This window comes from Arachis stenosperma, chromosome 2 (assembly GCF_014773155.1).
Source record: "Arachis stenosperma cultivar V10309 chromosome 2, arast.V10309.gnm1.PFL2, whole genome shotgun sequence".
NCBI lineage: Eukaryota > Viridiplantae > Streptophyta > Magnoliopsida > Fabales > Fabaceae > Arachis > Arachis stenosperma.
This window is the reverse complement of record NC_080378.1, coordinates 119940984-119960847: the sequence shown is the minus strand read 5'-3', so window position 1 is coordinate 119960847 and position 19864 is coordinate 119940984. Positions and strand designations below refer to the sequence as shown.

At 31.7% G+C, this 19864-nt stretch overlaps 5 protein-coding genes and 1 non-coding gene across 8 annotated transcripts; 1 reads left to right on the top strand and 5 right to left on the bottom strand.

The window, feature by feature from the left end:
* The first annotated feature begins 3332 nt into the window (after positions 1-3332).
* Positions 3333-5849, top strand: LOC130961436 (beta-fructofuranosidase, insoluble isoenzyme 1-like). Its single transcript, XM_057887328.1, has 5 exons — positions 3333-4192; positions 4617-4775; positions 4871-5109; positions 5398-5488; positions 5600-5849. The coding sequence occupies exons 1-5, from the start codon at positions 3338-3340 to the stop codon at positions 5777-5779; spliced, it is 1524 nt and encodes a 507-aa protein (XP_057743311.1). The 5' UTR covers positions 3333-3337; the 3' UTR covers positions 5780-5849.
* Positions 5850-6092: 243 nt separating this feature from the next.
* LOC130961438 (ubiquitin-60S ribosomal protein L40-like) lies at positions 6093-7878 on the bottom strand. Its single transcript, XM_057887329.1, has 4 exons — positions 7612-7878; positions 6961-7063; positions 6440-6506; positions 6093-6322 (listed from the first exon to the last, which is right to left on the bottom strand). Exons 1-4 carry the CDS (start codon positions 7799-7801, stop codon positions 6296-6298), a joined length of 387 nt encoding a protein of 128 aa, XP_057743312.1. The 5' UTR covers positions 7802-7878; the 3' UTR covers positions 6093-6295.
* A 176-nt stretch (positions 7879-8054) lies between these two features.
* TRNAL-UAG (transfer RNA leucine (anticodon UAG)) lies at positions 8055-8134 on the bottom strand. Its single transcript has one exon. It is a non-coding gene; the product is annotated as a tRNA-Leu (tRNA).
* Positions 8135-8522: 388 nt separating this feature from the next.
* Positions 8523-11507, bottom strand: LOC130960379 (protein ORANGE-LIKE, chloroplastic). Its single transcript, XM_057885757.1, has 8 exons — positions 11076-11507; positions 10827-10953; positions 10270-10392; positions 9742-9828; positions 9392-9468; positions 9188-9315; positions 8948-9084; positions 8523-8780 (listed from the first exon to the last, which is right to left on the bottom strand). Exons 1-8 carry the CDS (start codon positions 11255-11257, stop codon positions 8703-8705), a joined length of 939 nt encoding a protein of 312 aa, XP_057741740.1. The 5' UTR covers positions 11258-11507; the 3' UTR covers positions 8523-8702.
* Positions 11508-12139: 632 nt separating this feature from the next.
* Positions 12140-13910, bottom strand: LOC130960380 (uncharacterized). The gene is made up of 3 exons (XM_057885759.1): positions 13489-13910; positions 13060-13113; positions 12140-12490 (listed from the first exon to the last, which is right to left on the bottom strand). The coding sequence occupies exons 1-3, from the start codon at positions 13792-13794 to the stop codon at positions 12257-12259; spliced, it is 594 nt and encodes a 197-aa protein (XP_057741742.1). The 5' UTR covers positions 13795-13910; the 3' UTR covers positions 12140-12256.
* Positions 13911-15037: 1127 nt separating this feature from the next.
* Positions 15038-19477, bottom strand: LOC130961924 (sorting nexin 1). Of its 3 annotated transcripts, none has more exons than XM_057887967.1 (11): positions 19225-19477; positions 18521-18656; positions 17897-18030; positions 17332-17403; positions 16963-17122; positions 16692-16825; positions 16496-16564; positions 16309-16388; positions 15968-16028; positions 15658-15879; positions 15038-15329 (listed from the first exon to the last, which is right to left on the bottom strand). In XM_057887967.1, the coding sequence occupies exons 1-10, from the start codon at positions 19411-19413 to the stop codon at positions 15670-15672; spliced, it is 1245 nt and encodes a 414-aa protein (XP_057743950.1). In that variant the 5' UTR covers positions 19414-19477; the 3' UTR covers positions 15038-15329; positions 15658-15669. The 3 variants fall into 3 exon arrangements, with proteins under 3 accessions (XP_057743950.1, XP_057743949.1, XP_057743948.1); XM_057887966.1 differs by having other exon boundaries at positions 15038-15292; XM_057887965.1 differs by lacking the exon at positions 15038-15329 and having other exon boundaries at positions 15416-15879.
* Positions 19478-19864: the final 387 nt, after the last annotated feature.

The window sequence follows — 19864 nt, the reverse complement described above, 5'->3', positions numbered from 1 at the left end:
AAAAAATCTGTGCTCTATATATACACATATGAAAATTAAACTAAAAATATATTAAATGAACATATAACCATTAATTTAAACTATATTATATAATAATATTTAATGAGAATAGTCATTTTTTTTTCAGGGTATTTAACCGTCGAGATCTAATTCATCGCATATCAAAATTTTATTAAAAATTTATTGTTGACTAATGAATTATTACATATATAAAATAGAATTCAAACTCCCAATCATAGTAGTTAGAATTTCAATTTAACTCTTAAAATTTTCCAATATTACAATTTTAAATGAGTCAATTGATTTTACAAAATTTGTATTAGGTCAAACGATTTTACAATTTAAATCTTGTTAAAATTTTATGATTTACGTACTTAATTTACTTTTTCGATTTTACGTAACATCTCGATTTTTTCTACCTTATTCCCAAATCCCAACGCTTACTTAAACAGACTAATAACCTAACCACTAGACCAAATTGGTTTCAATAACTTTGAATACATAACATTCATATATCTCTACCTTCCTTTTCTCTTCCCTTAGTTGTATAAATAGTGGCAATGGGTGCATCTCATTCATTCATTCATAAACTCTTATATACATCAATTCCACCCTCATTATATTATACACAAATTTTTTTTTATTCTATTTAATGGGTCTCCCAAAGTGCCTTAACTTTTTAATACTTGCTTGGTCACTTTATGTGATATGTAACAAGAAGAATGGAGTAGAAGGGCTTCATAAAATATACCCTCAGCTTCAATCCATTTCAGCACCATCTGTGGGAACACTTCACCAAACTGGATACCATTTTCAACCTCCTAGAAATTGGATTAATGGTAACCTTCTTATTAATTTCTCTCTTCCTTTTTTTTATTAGTTTTCTCCATAGCTAGCCCTACCATGCATGCATTTTTTTTAAATCTTATTTGTTATATATTATAATGCTTGGATGGGTGTTGAACATTAATTAGTATTCTTGCCTTGCATCTTCATATATAAACCATGCACAGATAAAAATAATAATAATTTCATTTGATTTATTTTAGTTATACAATTATCTATGGAGGAAATTAAAATTTGGTTAATCCCTTTATTCTATGTATTATATTGTTATCTAAGTCTTAATAAGTGAAGTTATTTTTGTGCACATGACATGACATACCTTGACTTGAGAGTTAAATATTAATAAGATAATGAATTAGAGCTAAATTGTCATCCTAATTTAGATGATTACTGTGAATAAACAAAATAATTTGAAATTACTTATTTTTTTAATTAAGCAAGTGAGAATGACTTCATTCCTAATATAAAAAGAAAAAAGTGAACGAAAAGGTGACATAAATTAAAGCATAGATTATATGCTTATTAGCTTGATTATTTTTAAAATATAAATAAAGGTACCCAAAGTTCAAAAAAAAAAAAACCTATGAATCTAAGGTTTTGGTCATTGGAGCAAAGAGTATATATCTAACCCGGATTTTTTATGGAAAAAATGTAAAAAAAAATATTATGAAAATGAGTTCTTTTTGTCTTCCATTCTTGATGTGGTAATGATAACCCTTTGACATCATTTTGGTAATTCATAGAAGGATGGTGGAGAAAGAAATCATCTTTATTTTTATATACAACTTTATATATATCTACTTTATTATACCTTTTGCATGGCCTTCTCTAATTGATGCCAAAATAATGCGTGCGGAAGTCTTCTATTGGCCAAAAAGTATAATTTGGTTAACCCTAATTATTTTATTTATAGGTTGAAATAATGTAACTTTTTTTAATATTGCATTTGATGGTAAAACTTATTAATTTTATGTATGTCCATATTTTATTAACCGATGAAAAAATTATGTCAATATATTAGTGTATATATACATTTTCTTCTAAATACTAAATAAATATGTAGATATAATTAATATTTTAAAATAATGTTAAAATATAATCAATATTTAACCTATTATTAAATATATAGCTAGGAAAATTTTTAAGTGGATAAATCATTTCCTTTGAGCTTGAAGTGTGGTTGGTGATTTTGTTGGAGAATCCAACAAGGTGACAACACTTGTATATGATATTGGAGTTTTTACACCTAATAAGATACTTTAATTATATGTTCCAAAAAGGGAAATTTTAGGGTAGCTAGGGAATACCTTTTCAAGTACAAAGATGTGATTTGCAAAAGGAATAAAAAAATAAAGGTGACTCCGATTTATTTATTTATTTGAAATGATAGATACATTTTTTCTTTTTTAAAAAATAATTTTATATATTTGTGTCTTGTGTTTGAAAAAAAATATTATTAAGAATTAATATCCCTTCATAAAATTTTAAATACTAAACAATTATTTTTTAATTAAAATAGTAGTCTTTTGATGTCATCCACAATAATAAAATAATAAACTACTATTTAGTAATTATGAACCCTAAATTGCATGCTTGGAAATGAGAGTGACCTAGCCCACCCTATTCTTATCAAGTTGCTTGAACCTTCACTTCCACATTCCCAATAATATTGGACCACTCACACACTCAAAGATGGAGATGCAATCCTAATTGATATTAAACACATATGGAAAATTGCATATATGCTTTACATATATATGAATTGGCCTAAATGTGTGATAAATTGATAATATATATTATTGGTCAATTTTATTTGATAATTTTAGTACCTTAGCATTACCACATAGAATAAAGAGCTTGTTTGCTATCCCACCTTCTTTGTTGAAACATCATGGAAGAAGTAGCTAACATGCTTGTTTGAGAGAGTGCAATGCACATGAACTATGTTTTTTAAGAGTGCAATGATGCATTTTTCATTTTGGGTTCTCTATGCTTTTAAAGTAATTGTGCAAAAATGGCTACTAGTTCTTTATCCTTTAATTTGCATTCACTCAAAAAGAAATTTTTTTAAGAAAATAAAAAAAGTATACATACATACATATATTGAACAATTATATTATATTGTGAATAAATTTTATATTATACTCTACATACTACTATTACACATATATATGGTTTATAAATTATAATCATATATAATTTGGATATACTAGCTACTACACATATTTTATTTTGCTCATGTTTTTACTTTCATAATAACCAATTACATTTTTATTCATCATTTTGCTAACTAATAATTTTCTTTGGTTTCCAATGCATTATTCATTGTGTTTTGTTATATCTACGCATGCAATGATCAATAATCAATCACAACAAACCAGATCCTAATGGTGAGTAGTCCTTCTTTTCATGTTTGTTTTTCCTATTAATTTCATTAACCATACATCTAATTATTTTTTTTTTATTATTGTAATTTCACAACATAGCACCTATGTACTACAAAGGACTCTACCATCTATTTTATCAATACAATCCAAAAGGTTCTGTTTGGGGTAACATTGTGTGGGGCCATTCAGTATCAACGGATCTTATTAATTGGAAAGTACTTGAACCGGCCCTCTACCCGGACAAACCATTTGACCGATACGGAGTTTGGTCCGGGTCGGCCACAGTTGTCCCGGGTCGAGGGCCCATAATCCTCTATACCGGAGTTATTGATGAGAGAAGCAATGAAGTACAATGTTACGCCGTACCCGCCAATGCATCCGACCCATTTCTTAGAAAATGGGTCAAACCGGACGATTACAACCCGATCGCGATCATAGAACAGGGCGTGAACGGGAGCGCGTTTCGCGACCCGACCACGGCCTGGTGGATAGACGGACATTGGAAGATGCTAGTTGGTGCAAAGAAAAAGCATAGAGGGGAAGCATATTTATACAATAGTAAGGATTTTGTGAATTGGGTTCGGGCCAAACACCCGATCCATTCGGCGCCAAATACGGGTATGTGGGAATGCCCGGATCTTTACCCGGTTTCATTGAGATCCAAAAAAGGGTTAGACACATCCATAGTTGGGAATAGTGTTAAACATGTTCTCAAAAATAGCCTTGATGTAACAAGGTATGATTATTACACGGTTGGAACATATTTATGGAAGAAGGATAAGTATATTCCGGATAACACCTCAGAGGATGGTTGGGGTGGCCTTAGATATGATTATGGTAATTTTTATGCTTCCAAATCATTTTTTGATCCTAGCAAAAATAGAAGGATCATATGGGGTTGGGCAAATGAATCAGATTCTACAGAAGATGATGTTAAAAAAGGATGGGCAGGAATTCAGGTAGTTTATTATTTACATGCAATCAAATTTAAATTATTGTTATTGTATGATTTAATTTTGAATAAGTTATAAAAAAATAAAATTTTAATTAGTCAACATCAATCAACTTTTTATTGTAAAATTATTTTTTTAACTCTAATTTTTGAAGAATTTAGAATTTAAGATTTTTTAAATTTAAGGGAAAAAAATAATTTTAAAATTAGCTTATATATCTTCTTTCTTAGCTACATGTTACTTTTTAAACAAAAAAATCATCTATGATTATAAGTTACATATATGAAATTATTTTATTTTATCATTTCTCTAACAAAAGAACATTTTTTAACACACATTTTATTTATCTAAATTCATGCAAGAATAACTAAGCGCTTCTGTTTTTATAAAGTTTTACTTATTTTCCATCTATGTATATTAAATTTTCCAGGGGATTCCAAGAAGTGTGTGGCTTGATCCTAGTGGAAGACAGTTAGTACAATGGCCTGTGGAAGAGTTAAACAATCTTAGGAAAAATGAAGTTCAGACAAGCAATCAAATACTTCAAAAGGGAGATTATTTTGAAGTGAAAGGGATTACTGCTGCTCAGGTCAATTTCTTTGTTAATTAAAACCTTAACATTATTATAATAATAATTACACATATAATATTTTGTAATCTATGCTTATATATATATTATTGTAGGCTGATGTGGAAGTAACATTCTCATTCTCAAGTTTGAACAAAGCAGAGCCATTTGATCCTAGTTGGGTGAATGCACAAGATCTTTGTGCCCAAAAGGGTTCAAAGATTCAAGGTGGGGTTGGACCATTTGGCCTTCTAACATTGGCTTCAAAAAGATTGGAAGAGTTCACTCCTGTGTTCTTTAGGATTTTCAAAGCTCCAAATAAGCATGTGATTCTCATGTGCTCTGATGCATCAAGGTCTCTCTTTCTCTAAGCAAATTAGAGGACATAACTTCCACTTTTGCATTGTTTTTAAAACATTAAGCAAAAATCATGTGTTAATAACTATAGATTCTTAACTCATTTTATTAGTAAATCTACTCACAGTGTTTAACTTATATTATTATTGAAAATTATGAGGAAACACTCAAATTAGTTCTTAACAAATTTAAAATCAGACACATTGATTTCTAACAAATTTTTTATTACTCTGAAGTCCTAAAAAATTATTTTTGCATGCCTTCTAATATGTGCATTTCTTAACAGTTCCTCTTTGGCTAATGAACTGTACAAGCCATCATTTGCTGGATTTGTAGATGTGAATTTAGCCAATAAGAAACTTTCTCTTAGGAGTTTGGTATGTGAAACTACAATCCCTCATTTTGTATCTATCCCATTCATTAAATTTTTTTTTCTTCCATAGTAATTACTAACACTTGATTTTTCTTTTTTTTTTTTTTAATGACAGATTGATCATTCCGTCGTGGAAAGTTTTGGAGCCGGAGGAAGAACAAACATATTGTCTAGGGTTTATCCAACCCTAGCAGTGGATAATCATGCTCACTTGTTTGTGTTCAACAATGGTACTGAGGAGATCACAGTGAAGAGCTTGAAAGCATGGAGCATGAGATCTGCTCATATAAACTGAACTTAGCTATAAATCAATATAAATAAATTCAATTGAATAAATTAATATTGAGATAGTAAATAATATTATTCCTTGTGTTATTCTATAAGTGAAGGTGTAAACTTTTTAGCCTTGTATTCATGCATGGTGGTGCTACCTGCATTTGATGCTTAATTGATATACTAAGTTTTTAACTGAAATTTGTAATTTAGGACTAGTTTAATAATTAATATATATTCTACATGAGCAATTATATTCTATGAGACATATATGTTTGGATTAATCATTGTTGTGATTTTTTTTTCATGATCACAAATTGTCATTAACAAGAGAATGTTAATAAGCAAGACTTAAGATTTAAAAATGGTAGAAATCATAATGCCATCATAAGTAAAAGTATGTATAGTTGAATGCTACAAAACAAGTCCAAAACAGTTTGAAACCCATTAGTACCAAAAAGGGGATGAAATCCATTGTAAAATGAAAACTTGTAGGAGTTGCACAACACTGAAGAAGACAAACAAGAACAGACATAGTTTACTTGATCTTCTTCTTTGGCCTCAACTGCAAAGAAAAAAAGAAGACAATGTTTCAAGATTTGGTGGTTTAACAACAAAACACAAACTATATCAAGATTAGAATTTATATCTTACAAATGGATGGTTCGGATATCAAAATTACCTGATTACTATGGCCACACTTCTTTTTGCGGCAGTTTACGGCCCTTGGATGAAGACGAGCATAGCATCTAAAAAAAACGAAAATTTTGAAACTCGGTGAATAAAGGAAATGGCGAAACACAAAACTTACAATCTGTAATTCAACCTTATTAGTACACTAAACCAATTACTAAGACTCCATTTGTAAACTACAGAACATTTAGGAAAAAAAGGTTCCTCTTCAAGACAAAGTAAATAGTGTTCAAACAAATAAAAGCAAGATATGGAGCCATATGCTAAAGCAGATATTGAGAAATAACATTGAACTTGAAGATTGTCTACTAAGAACTCATTATTCATATACACAGAAAATTAATTTGATAAACACAACTTTAGTTGAAATTAATGTCTACTAAGGTATACATACAACCTATGATCAACAATAAGAAAGTGAAATTCCAAATAGAAAACATTAGGAACCCTCAAATGCCAAAAACAAAAAAAGAAGACAAACAATTGCAGGTTAGGTTAGAAAAGCATTACTTGCGGCAAATCATCTTGTCTTGATTGTACTTGCGAGCCAAAGCCATCAAAGAAGGCTCAATGATACCACCACGGAGCCTCAGCACAAGATGCAGAGTAGACTCTGAAACAAACCACAACAATAAAAAGTTTAACAAGGTCACAAAAAAATGAGTAATACCCTAAATTCAGTTCTTAAACTTTTATTTCTTTAGATAAATCAGTCTTCACATTAGATTGTCCGTTTATATGAGAGTTTTAAAAATTCATAGGGATTGTTATGTCTTTATAAAATAAAGAAGGCGATTCATTTGTCTAACATTTTAAACAAAATTTGACATTAGGATTGATTTGTTGAACAAAGCAAAAGGTTAGGAACTGATTTGGTGATTAAAATTTGTTGAAAATAAAAATGTTCAACTAAAATTTCCTTGGGGGAATGATTTAAGGTATTACTCCAACAAAAAATTATCATTCTACCGTTTATAAGAGTAAGCTAACATAAACTTGGATAGCATAACATAGTATAATACTATAATCTAATTATGTAACTTGGGATTCAATTAATAATACGTGGGATTTTTATATAGTTAGTGTAGCTATCATAAGTATTCATAATTTGAAGAGAAATGAAGAGGGAAAAAAATTAGATTAAAAACAAAAATTGAATACCCTTTTGAATGTTGTAATCAGCTAAGGTCCTTCCATCTTCAAGCTGCTTCCCAGCAAATATCAGACGCTGCTGATCAGGTGGGATTCCTTCCTTGTCTTGGATTTTGGTTTTGACATTGTCGATGGTGTCACTGCTCTCTACCTCGAGAGTGATGGTTTTCCCAGTTAAGGTTTTCACGAATATCTGCATCTTCTTCTTCTTCTTCTTCTTCTTCGGCGCTGTGAAAATTTGAGTTCTCTCTATATATGATTTTGAATTCTAGGGTTTCTGTTTCTTTTTGTTCATTTGGGCGAGGTTTATATTGGGCTTAGTGGGCTTGGATTTGGTATAGAGAATAAGATCTACAGATAGCTCGACTTATTGGGCTATGTCGTTAAAGGAAATAAGATATGGGCCTCTTATTTTTAGAGGCCCAATAATAAAAAACGCAAAACGAAAACATTGACAGCTGTGGGATTTGAACCCACGCCCTTTCGGACCAGAGCCTAAATCTGGCGCCTTAGACCACTCGGCCAAACTGTCTTATATAGTGACAAATAAATACAAATTTTATCATAACACTAAACTCTAAGGGAAGTGCAAATTTCTGTAAATTTCAAAAAATAAAGTTTAATTTTTATGCACTAATAATATAAAACGTAACATTTTACACAATTGTGTAATTACATCATTTTTTTTAGATGATCATTTACACGATGAATGTAAAAAGTAATTATTTTTACTGATGTGACATTACGTAATTAGATGCACGTATTTTATACTGACAGTGCATTAATATTAAATTTAAAAAAATATCAAAATTAAACAATAACTTAACTCGACGGTTTCATTTACTTTCTCTATTTCTCAATGAAAATTGCCATGTAAAATATTTTAGATCAATATAAAAGCTAATTTGACAAAATACATGTGCCAAAACCTTAGATTAAAGTGAAACTAGGAAAGAGAATAGAACTTGACAAAGATTTTAACCCTACAAACACAATGAAATGGAGCTATGATAAACTTTCCTTGCAAAGTATAATGGTATCACATATATAAGTTTAGAGAATGTAGCAAAATTACAAGTGCTGAAAATCAAAGTTTAGAGTTAGTCAAATGGGTCTATTCTCAGATCATGTTCACTTGCCATCATCATCCCAGTGCAAAGGCATGTTGGACACATAACCTACAACACATTATTGATTATTAGTTACAAAATACCAACAATAATTACATTTAAAAAGCTAATTAATTAGTTCACATTATAGTGTTTTTGGACACAATCTATTTCACATAAGAGTTCAAAGTATTCTATGAACAAATGAAGCATATTGGAATATATGACACATGTACCTTTCCAGAACCGGAGCAGTTTCCACACCTTTTGGTTGTCGGAACTTGCAGAGGTTTTGTCGATGTACTAGACACCGAAATAGGATCAATGTTCAAGCATACACCACTCGCCGAACACCGAGCACAAGCTAAGTATCCTGTCCAAGTAATTCCCATTTTTTTCAATTCAACATCTCTAATAACTGCATGATTTGAGAGTCTCAAAGAGAAATGAACATGTTCAAAGAAAAGGAAACATACCGGTTCCATGGCAATACTTGCACCTTTTTTTCTCTTGCTGCTCAACATTACTAGCCTCAATTAACATCAGCACCGAAATCACGCCTACTGCCCCGCCTGAAAACGATGCCACAATCGGATCGACTTGACTGGATTCACAAGAAAGTGTGATCAAATATTTGATGGAGAAACCAGATACTCATCAAAAAAAGTTAAACAATGTACCTTAGTTGCAAAGGCAAATGCATGCTTCTTATGAAATCTTCATATGAGGTTCCACCAATGCCTAATTTTAGCTCAAGCTGCCATTAATTTAAATGCTTTCAATATTTGAATGCATGTATATAACAGATGAGATCAACATATCTAATCTAAGCATAAGTTTGAAACCAAGCTAGCCCCCAAAATTTCAAATTGTCACAACAGAAGAATGTTCTACAAGCTTTTAGAACATGTTATTGAACAAGAAAATAGACAGGGAGAATAAGAAGGATACAAGGATGATTAACATTGAAATTATGTAACAGTAAAGTTTGATTATCTGCTATCATAAAATACATGAATAGAAACAATACCGTTGGCGCAATAAGCCCGCCAAATACAATTATTCCAGACATGAATGATATGCTTGTTGTATAGAGCTTCTTCAGAGTCTTGGGAGTCTACTTCAAAAGGAAAAAAACAGTTAGAAGATTAGAAAATAATGTCAAATGCTTTAGCTTTGTTTCATTCTCATAAGGATGTGCTTCGAATGTTCAAAAAAAAAGTATATGGATAGATTTGATTTGAAGTGAATCGAAACAAAATGGTTTGATTTGATTTGTAGAACAAAGGATTCTTTGTTACTTTGAATTGGTGTTCCTCTGCAATATGTTTCTCTTCATACACCACTAATCCATTGAAGGATGATTCATTCAATAACTATATCCTAATCAAAACAAAGTTTTTCATATTGCTACAACCTTAAGCTCATTATTAGTTAGTTTAGGCTCATTAGTTACAATTAGATCCATTAGTTAGTGATTAAGGGGTATAAATAACAGCACTATATTTCAGCATAATTCATAATAGAGTTGAAGAGACTTAACTAAACCAACACTTACCACATGAGGAAGGAATGGAATTGATGATGGAATTTCCGGCATCTCATTTGTTTCTTCCTCTCCCTCCTCATTCACAACTTTTCTCAAACTTTTTAGGCGCTGCTGCACACGCAACCTTCTCACCTGCCATGAAATATGAAGATGGTTAGAGTAGTAGCTTAATGCAAAGATGATAACCAAGAACCGTTAGATGTTTGTCCATATCTCAGCTATCATCTTCGTATGAAAATGCAGTTGCACTACAATGTGGAAATTGCAGGAAACAAAAAAATATATATAACAAACATGCTACATGAACACCAAAAATCAGCAACTAAATCAGTTATCCGTATAGAGTACATACTGAAATACAAAATATACATTAAAAATGAGTTAAACAACAATTTGTATTTATACAAAAATATACCGTGGCTGATTTTAGTAGTTGATTTTTTTGAGTTTACACTGCATTTTTTTTATATATAAATGCATATATAATGGCAGCAATTACCACCTTGATTCCAATATGGAAACACAAACTATTACTAAAACTATTTCATTAAAGTAAAAGTTGATACCTCTTCCATGAGAAGAAAGATTTTATTGCGCCTACTCTTTATGTTGTCTTGAATTTCCTGAAGCTGCATCTGAACAAAATCCTGAACCGTTTCTGGCCCCTCAATGATGCAAAAGTTGCTGCTTTCACTTCACCCCACAAAAGAAAAAAAAAATGTAATTTTTATTCAAACAAATAGCAAAAATTCAAACTTTGAATGGATTTAGAGACACCCAAAAGCCAAAAGAACAAAAAGATTAGAGTTATTAACCTTGGTGTGTTGTCACCATCTTTTGAAGAATAGCAGAGAGTAATCCTTGGCTTCAAGAATGAAACTCCGGACAGAGTAAATTGTTGGTTGGTGTTTTCTCTGAAGATTGAAGCTTTAGAGTGTGATGGAATTTGTGGAATCTTACATGAAAGAAACTGAGACTGAAGAGAGAAGATGGTCATTGTTTTTTGATGAATGAGTTCATGGAATGGAAAGTGATGGAAAGTTCAATCCATAACATGTTAAGTTGCTAAGCCATGTTTGATATACGTCACCATGACAACACGTGCATCGAATGTGCCAGCTCTTGTAGGTAGATAGATTTTTTTTTATTATTATTTTATTTTACAGGACATGCATATTCACCATTAACTAGAATCTAGAATGTCCAATTTTTTGTTACCTTGTATATATGATGTTGAGTATTATTTCAAATCAAAATTTTTAGTTATTAAATGGAATAAATCAATTCTCACATCAAATTTTTATAGAAATTAATTTTTTTTATTTTTAAGAGCTTTTAAAAAATTGTTAAATTTTTTAGAGAGATGAATAATTTAATATAGAAATCGATTTATCTAATAAAATATAAAATTGATAAATAATTTAATAATTAAAATTTATTAAAAATTAAAATATTTAATAAAAAAAATTAGAAACTGATTTAGAATAAATTTTTTTTTTAACACTTTTGTCACTTTGCTTAGGTAGATACTTGCATATTTGTCCAAAGATTCTTCTCCTTAATCCTTATCACATGTTTTGGTCTTGACAAAGTATATGCATGTCAAAAATGTCTGTGAGAGAATAAAAATCAATTTAAATTTGTTAAAAGCTTGTTTTATTTTATATTTATTAATTATTTTTAAAATAAATACATTTTATTAAATATAATAAATATATAATTTTAAATGTTAATTTATAAAATCAAGATATTAAATTAAATGAATAATTTTAAATTATTGTCTCCCTAATATTACTATATCTATACGCATATATGTACTTCAGAATTATTCATACCAAATCCATATTATAATATGATATAAATGAATTGGAAGAGATATATATATATATATATATACACACATTAAATTCAAACTTGTTTTATGTTAATCTTCATCAACTCAAACTTGTTGTAGTAGATCGTATGAAAAAGAAAATTAAAAGAAAAAGAATTTAATTCACAATCTGGCAATTTCAACAGATTTCTGAAGAGCTTGCAGAAGGCTCCTCATGATTCTTGGCTCACCAGGTGGTGCATTATCTTTCATGGGGCCATTTCTAGTGGCACGGAAAATCGGAGCAGAATTTTCCGTTGCCGGAAAAACCACGCAGTCAATATGCACAAGAACTTCCGGTTTCCCATCATCAATTGTGATGAAACCCAATCTAGCTCCACCAGCTATTTTATCCACCTGTTTATTTCAAACCAACATTCTTAGATCAATGTATCTCAATACAATTCTGTATCATATCGTTCTTAGGTGCTAACACTATTTTTTTGCTTTATATTTCAATTTTAGAAGAAAAGATAACTAGGTCCTTAACATTTTAATTCGAAGACATATAAATTGTTGACTAATTAAAAATACAAAAATATTTGGAATCTTTTAAAATACGAGATATTTAATCTTCGAAGACATTTACGTCCAAAATATATAAGAACACATCAATCCACCAGAAAGAATTAGAGTGTGTTTGGTTTGTGTTTTTATTTTTAATATTTTCTGTTTTTCGAATTTTATTTTAAAAAAAATAAAAACAAGAGATAAAGACAGAAAAATTCAAACCCACAAAAAATGAGTTATAACTCGTTGGCTACACTTTTAGGTGTCTTGCGTTTCAAAAAATGAAAAATATTTTTGCATTTTTACTCAATCAATGACTTATTTATTTTTAAAATAAAAAAAAAATCAAAAACCTATTTACCGTATATTTTAAATTTTATATTAAAAGTATTAACTCTCTAGCATTTTTGGCATACCTTGAGAGGCACAGGAAGTGGCAGATTGGCTCCCTGGCAAAGGCTGTTTGCCCACTATCACAAAACAATAATCACATCTTAACGGATATCACAACAATATTCAAAATATTTTGTACATACCGAAATCAACAATTAAATTATTTACTCTGTATTTGTATATGTTTATATATATTATTTCATAATTTTTTAATAAATATTTTATATTCTGACTAGTATTTTATACCAGTAATTAGTAGCTAATTCCTTACTAGTAATTACAACAAGAATTTCAAACTAGGTTTAATTTTTCCTGCTAAACCTGAGTAACGCTATAACTAACTCTAACTGCTAGTTTCTAACGGTATCTAACAAACTAACTAAAAGTGTGCAAATTGTGAATTACTACAAAGCAAGCAATGTTTTATTGTTAGTTAGTTAGTTAGTTGGTACCTGGAAGAGCAAGGAATCAAATCTCTGAAGATCAGTATTCGAAGGCAGCTTCATTGTCCCCAGAGAGACGCCGTCGTCATCGTCGTCCGGAGAGGTGGCGCCGCCATTCCCCGGGGAGGCTCTGGCCCCTAAAACAGGAACCTCCGGTGTTAAATGATGAATCTGGCGATTGATTAGAAGTATGCAAGAACGGTTGCTGTGTGAGAAATGAATGAGTGTAGAAGAAGAGAGTGGAACTTGGGAATTGAATCCACTTAGGAACATAGTGTGCCTTAAACTAGAACAACTACCACATGCCATTGCCATGGTTTGCTCTTTCAGTAGCTAAGGTTTTCTCTTTCAGTGAGGTATGAATGTATGAGATTCGTTGTTTGAGGAGGAAATAGCTCCACATATTGGAAATAAAAGGCCCACATACCTTAGCTTGTATTATTCTGTACATTAAGCTTAAACGACAAATAGGTCCTCATTATTTATGTCGAAGATAAATAAATTTTTTACTAATTAAAAATATAAAAATATTTATATTTTTTAAAACGCAAGAATCTAAGTTTTTATTATAGACTAATTTGTCCTTATATATATTTTGGACGAACAAACTTAAATATTTTATATTTTAAAAAATTATAGATGTTTTTCTATGTTTAATTAGTTAAAGACTTATATCTTTAAATTAAAAAAAGTTTAGAGTTATTTGTCTTTTTCTCTTTTTGTTTTCTTGCTTCTAATATTTTAGTTTAACAAAATAAGATTAGTTTTTTTTATATTAAAGACTTAATTTTATATTGCAATGAATCCTAATTTTGAGTTTTGAGGACATTACAGAGTTATCAGTTGGCCAAGCCTACAAGGTGTAGTTAAGCTTTTAAAAAAATAAGGAGCCCAATCTCTTGAACATTGAAATGTAAATAACAAAACAAAATAATAGTAGTTAGGTCTCAACTATTACTTTAATATTGACCCTTTTGCATAAAAATTACTTCTAGTAATTAATAACATAAGTTACGAGATTTAAATACTTTAATTTGTATTATTTAAGACAATAGAAAATAAAGAATGATATAAACATAAGATTCAAATATATTGGTTAAGAGCCAATGAGTTATAGCTCAAACGGCATAGTCTTTCCATATTCATCTAAGAAGTCGCGGGTTCGAGTTTCCTTATCTTTGATAAAAAAAATTATAAAAAAAAAAAGAAACAGATTGGTTAAGTTAAAGAATGCTTTGAGTGATAAATAGACCAACTATATTGTATATAAACAGAGTATTGGATGATAAATGGTAAACATTTATATAATGTGACAAAAAAATAAGAATGTTTTGGTGCATGAGTGATGAGTGATCATACTCAAACAGATAGAATAAGAAAAAAGAATCTGAGAGACAAATTTGGAATGACAACTGAAAGAATGATGAAACTTTATTTAGATGATTTTATGTGGGAAGAAAACTGATAAAACATCTAATCATAACAGTAGACTGATGATAAAGGTCAAAAGAAGATGATCTAAGGAGACTTTGAATATGATGGTCAAAATTCAATGACATCGTTGAACTATCTATTTCATTTAGAGAAAAGACTTTGCTGCAACTGTAGATTCGTAGTAGTGGATACAAAGAAAGGAGTATGTCAATTTTGTGCTTAAACCATTAATAATAGCAACACATTTGCCAAAATCATCATTCAAGAAACAATACTACAATTATAGAGTAATGTGAATCAAACATGTATTGGAGCCGCAATTAGTTTCACTCTTGCACAAGATCCATTATGTTTGTTAAATGAAGACCGAAGAGCGTGCCTGCCAAGTTAAAAACAACATGCACTTCTGTGATGGGCTATGCAAAAGATAGGAGAAAGAGAGGAGAAGTGCACTCCGGCGACAAGTGTCCGGGGCTTTGTTACCAACGTTAAAAAAATCATGTTTCAAAGATGTACCTTTTTTACTTTTGTTTTAAAATTTGTACAAAATCATGTGGTAATAAGAAATCACAACTTTTACAACATAATTCGAAAAAGCAGGTAACTTCCCCGTAAAAGCCCTTCTACAAAACAAGAGCTTTCTTCTGCCATTCCCTACTCTCTCTCTTTCTCTCTCTCTCTCTCCCTCTAACCATTCATGAAGTAGTACTTCATCTACACTCTGGAGTGCTCAGTAGTACTCACCGATTTGATTCTCTAGGCGGCTGAACACGCTTCCAGTTTAGGAAGCAAACTTCTCCATGCACCAGCAATGTCGTTGGCTAGGCGTGCTTGACCTTTGGCGAATTCATGGAAAGCAATCCCCATATCTAGTGTCTTCTGCTCCTGAAAACGCCCAATTTCTTCGTTCATTAATCTCACGATTGACTCGAATGTCTTTGTTGCCTGTTCGCTCTCTGTCTTCAACTACACAACAAAATCGTGTCAGCCCAGCTAAACAAACTGTTGATTATAATTCTTTAATCGAAAAATGCCAATAATATGCAAAACTTGCCTCATGATATTCGCGCTCAGCTTCTGCCAGCTTTTCAGATCGATGCAACCTTTGCCTTTCACTGCATTTCAGACAATAATGAATTAATAAATAAATCCAAACTAACTACATACTCTTCTTTCTAGCTATGCGCAAGATAGAAAACGAAAGTTTATACATATAGCAATAAAAGACACAAACAAGGCTCATTTGCATTCACAGATATAGACATGAGTTAAGGGACTTATGCAACAGATTATAAAATGCTAATTCAGCCACAAAAGAAGTTACACAAAGTACTTAATTTTCTGTAATACATACTAAAACAGGAAAATAATAAAAACAGAGAACCAGGAATTTACAGATCAATCTCCTTCAGCTTCACTGTTTCAGCCAGCTGACATTGCTTCCGGAAGGAGTTGGCCCTCTCTGCTATTGTTGCCTGTTTCAGAAGAATATTTATTAGATTGAAAAATAAGATAAAATCATCCATTTTAATCAGATTAGATGATTTAGTTATTATAATGAAAGAAAACAAATCCGGCCTACCTTAATGGATTGCACAGCCCGGACATAATCTTTTAAAGGTTCTTCAAAATTCATCAAGATCTGATGGGCCTGCTTGACAGAGTCAGATTAGGATTATTCTTTTCACCTTTTACTGCTATTAGCATTCATACCCTTTTGCAAACATATAAATAAATATTTAGTAAGATAATGTGTATGTGATACCACTAAGACTTACCTCCTTTTGTAACTTAGTAGATAAAATCTCTGACTTAATCCCAAGTTCAGAAAAAGCTTTGCCAAGAGAATTTCCTTCAGACGCACCAAGAAGTTTTACTGCTTTCCCAAAATCTGACAGTGATTGTCCCAATTCTGCTTGAGCATTATCAAGTTCAGAGGCCCGGGTCGACAATACATAAAACAGAAGCAGGAAAGGGTAGAATACAATGGACGAAAGATGTAGAAGCCAGTAATAGAAACCAAAGCAAAACATTAAATTCAATTATCACCTCGATGCCTTTTCACAAGACGATATGCGTGCTTTTGAGCTTCAGCCAAGTGGTTTTCAAGCTCAAAGATGTAGTGTTTCAGCTTTTCATAGTCAGGATCTGATTCTTCCACTGGCTTCTCTTTCCCAAGGACAACATCACTCACTTTAGATTGCACGTCCTGTCAATATTCACATAACATAAGCATTAGGAAATTAGGAACACATGGACGGACAGCAAGCGCACCCAGACAAGAAAGCAAATGTCTCAACAGAAAAATTGCAATTTCAGAAACTGTTTACATTGCAGGTATTCATAGCGATGGCTTTTTGAATATGCATAAATAGCATTCATTACAAACAGGCATAAGAGAATTAAACCAGATCTAACCTTAAAAATCTGCATTAAATCAGATGGCTTCTTGAATATGCCAGTCTCTTGGGCCCTTAATCTCTCCATTGTCTGCATAGTATGTTGAATTAAATCAGCTTAAAATTAGGACTTCTTTTCCTCTTAAAACTTAAAGATCATATGTGAGAAAAGGAGTAGAACTAGAGCACTTATATTATAAATACGACAGATAGACATTCATGAGAAAGAACAGGGACAACAAAGTCTTATACATCCCACGATATGCAAAATATACTGTGATTGTATTTGTATGATAGCTATGAAATCAGTAACCATAAAGCATAATTCCAATTTCTATCTATCAATCACTAATATAAGCCACAGAATATGAAAGCAAGCATTTGATAGTGATTGCAGGAGACTCATCATCAAATTGAAGAGCTTATTTCATCACAGATTGAAATGAAGATTTAGGTTCAAATGTAAAAAGTTACAAATGGCAGATCAATAGAAGTGGAGACCCGAAAGGAAAGTGAAATCACATCTAGAATATATAAAGCTGCATGGAGGAATAAATTAGTCTATCAAGGATGAGAGACATCACCTCTTCTTCTGCCTGCAAAAACATCCTCAGATCCTCACTTTGTTGAAGTTCATGATGTGATGCTATCCTATTTACAAATAGGTCCAACGCTTGCCGCCTCATCTCAATAAATTCAGCACTGAAACGGAATTTCTCTGCAGTAATAAACCATAACATGTGGAACTTGAGAACACCTTTAGAATGAACATTCAACAGGAATGACCAAGTCACCATCCAATTAAGTTATGATCATGATCAAACTGTTCTTATGATGACCATAGTTGTTTACTAGAATATATTTCAAACAGGGAATCAATCCATACTACTGCTCAGGGCCACTAAGCTCAACCAGAAATCTGAAAAACCTAGGCAACATGTAAAGTATATGACAGGGACCTTCAACTCAGTCATTGGACACCACCTTTTTTTTTATGCTGGGATTTTCACTACTAAAAACACCTCACTTAAAATGTTCTCATTACAGCAATTGAGAAGGCAGATTTAAGTAATTAACTTCCGAAAATTAATATAAACAAGAAGATGATGCATTTAAAGCATCAAACTAAAGGTGGCATAAGCTTTCCAATGGAAGTAGGTAATTTAAACTTCAAGATACATACAAGAAAGAGTCTGCTTAGATGTTACCTACAGCACTTTTCTCTGGAAGAGGGGGAATGAAAATTCCTTTATACTTCTCAAAAAGACGATCACGTAACCACACAAAGTCACTGTAACGTCGGATGACAATCTTCTCAGGCCCCTGGTACTCTGGAAAATTCGTCTGTCACACCAATTTATGGAAGTCAGATGATGAAATAACAGATTCTTATAGTTACACATCTCCCTGAACCCCAATACATCTCATAAGAGAAACTCCTCGTGTTCCATAATTAATACCAATTCTTAAACACAACTAATGCCTAAATGCACATAGCATTCATTAAATTGTGAAAGCAGAATCCAAACATACACACACAGTGTTCTGCAATCATTACCAATCATTGCAGTTCTGCCAGTTCATCAGAAAGAGTTATTTAACTGCATTTACTGAGCCAAATCATGATCCCTAATGCATCAAACATCAAAACCCCCTAAACTGAACTCTTAACTCATCATCCAAAACAATATCATATAAACAAATTACTTAAAAAGAAAACAACGATTCCACGCGATCCACATTACACTACACTGCTCAACCATATGCTGAGTTCAATCGCAATTTCAGCTAGCTAGCTCCATCTTTGCGGAATCTCACCAATGCAAACACACACAACAACAACAAATCGAAGCTCGATTCGAAATCAACAATAATAAACAAATAAAGTAGAGTGATACAGAGGCGTATATACTTTGGTGATGACGCGATATGAGATATAGGCTTGGACGCCATTGCCGAGCTTAACGGGATCGGTAACGGAGACGGAGAGGAAGGGCGTGGAAGACGACGGAGATCTAGGGCTCGGTGACGAAGCGGCGACTCCACTTCTCTGATGTTGCTGCTGTTGTTCCAAATCGTACGGTGCGGTCGACATTTTCATCCAAAATCAACAACGCAGAATCGTAACATAACAAAACAAATTCTCACATCAGAAGAAAAAAAGAGAAAGATCGTAGCAGTAGTTGAAATTTGTATATTGTAGAGTTTATGAGGGATGGCATAGTTGTAATTACCGGTGGATTCATGGGCGATTATGAGAACGAGTTGAGTTGAGCTGAGTTGGGGTGACCGAGTTGAAGCCGGGTTATTCTAATTCTTCTTCTAATCTTACTTAACTAACGAGAGAAAAAAGGAAACAGTTGTGTAGCAAGTTAGTTGTGTGTGTGTGTGTGCTTAGTTGGAATTTTAGACCAATGAGGTTGAAGCTATGACGTGTCACGTGTATATCTCTGACGTGTCACCCTTAGATCTTTTTCTAAGAAAGACTCTCTTTTATTAAGGGCATATTAGTCTTTTAAAATATTTGGCAACTAAAAAGTATTTACGGGAAT

Bases quoted from the DNA above. Each gene is read 5' to 3' on its own strand.
- LOC130960379 (XM_057885757.1), bottom strand. From the start codon at position 11,257: ATGACCATCTTCTCTCTTCAGTCTCAGTTTCTTTCATGTAAGATTCCA. The intron at 10,954-11,075 runs GTTAATAACTCT...TGTGGGGTGAAG, and splicing joins GATGGTGACAACACACCAAG to TGAAAGCAGCAACTTTTGCA. The intron at 9,829-10,269 runs GTAAGTGTTGGT...CTTTTGAAGTAG, and splicing joins TTCCATTCCTTCCTCATGTG to ACTCCCAAGACTCTGAAGAA.
- LOC130961436 (XM_057887328.1), top strand. From the start codon at position 3,338: ATGTACTACAAAGGACTCTACCATCTATTTTATCAATACAATCCAAAA. The intron at 4,193-4,616 runs GTAGTTTATTAT...TAAATTTTCCAG, and splicing joins AAGGATGGGCAGGAATTCAG to GGGATTCCAAGAAGTGTGTG. The intron at 5,110-5,397 runs GTCTCTCTTTCT...ATTTCTTAACAG, and splicing joins ATGTGCTCTGATGCATCAAG to TTCCTCTTTGGCTAATGAAC.
- LOC130960380 (XM_057885759.1), bottom strand. From the start codon at position 13,794: ATGGCAATGGCATGTGGTAGTTGTTCTAGTTTAAGGCACACTATGTTC. The intron at 13,114-13,488 runs GTACCAACTAAC...GTTTTGTGATAG, and splicing joins TTGATTCCTTGCTCTTCCAG to TGGGCAAACAGCCTTTGCCA. The intron at 12,491-13,059 runs GTATGCCAAAAA...TGAAATAAACAG, and splicing joins CACTTCCTGTGCCTCTCAAG to GTGGATAAAATAGCTGGTGG.
- LOC130961924 (XM_057887967.1), bottom strand. From the start codon at position 19,413: ATGAAAATGTCGACCGCACCGTACGATTTGGAACAACAGCAGCAACAT. The intron at 16,826-16,962 runs GTGATAATTGAA...ATGCTCAAGCAG, and splicing joins TCTTGTGAAAAGGCATCGAG to AATTGGGACAATCACTGTCA. The intron at 15,880-15,967 runs GCAAGTTTTGCA...TTTGTTGTGTAG, and splicing joins CTGAGCGCGAATATCATGAG to TTGAAGACAGAGAGCGAACA.
- LOC130961438 (XM_057887329.1), bottom strand. From the start codon at position 7,801: ATGCAGATATTCGTGAAAACCTTAACTGGGAAAACCATCACTCTCGAG. The intron at 7,064-7,611 runs GTATTCAATTTT...GGTTTGTTTCAG, and splicing joins TGATTACAACATTCAAAAGG to AGTCTACTCTGCATCTTGTG. The intron at 6,507-6,960 runs GTAATGCTTTTC...CGTTTTTTTTAG, and splicing joins GACAAGATGATTTGCCGCAA to ATGCTATGCTCGTCTTCATC.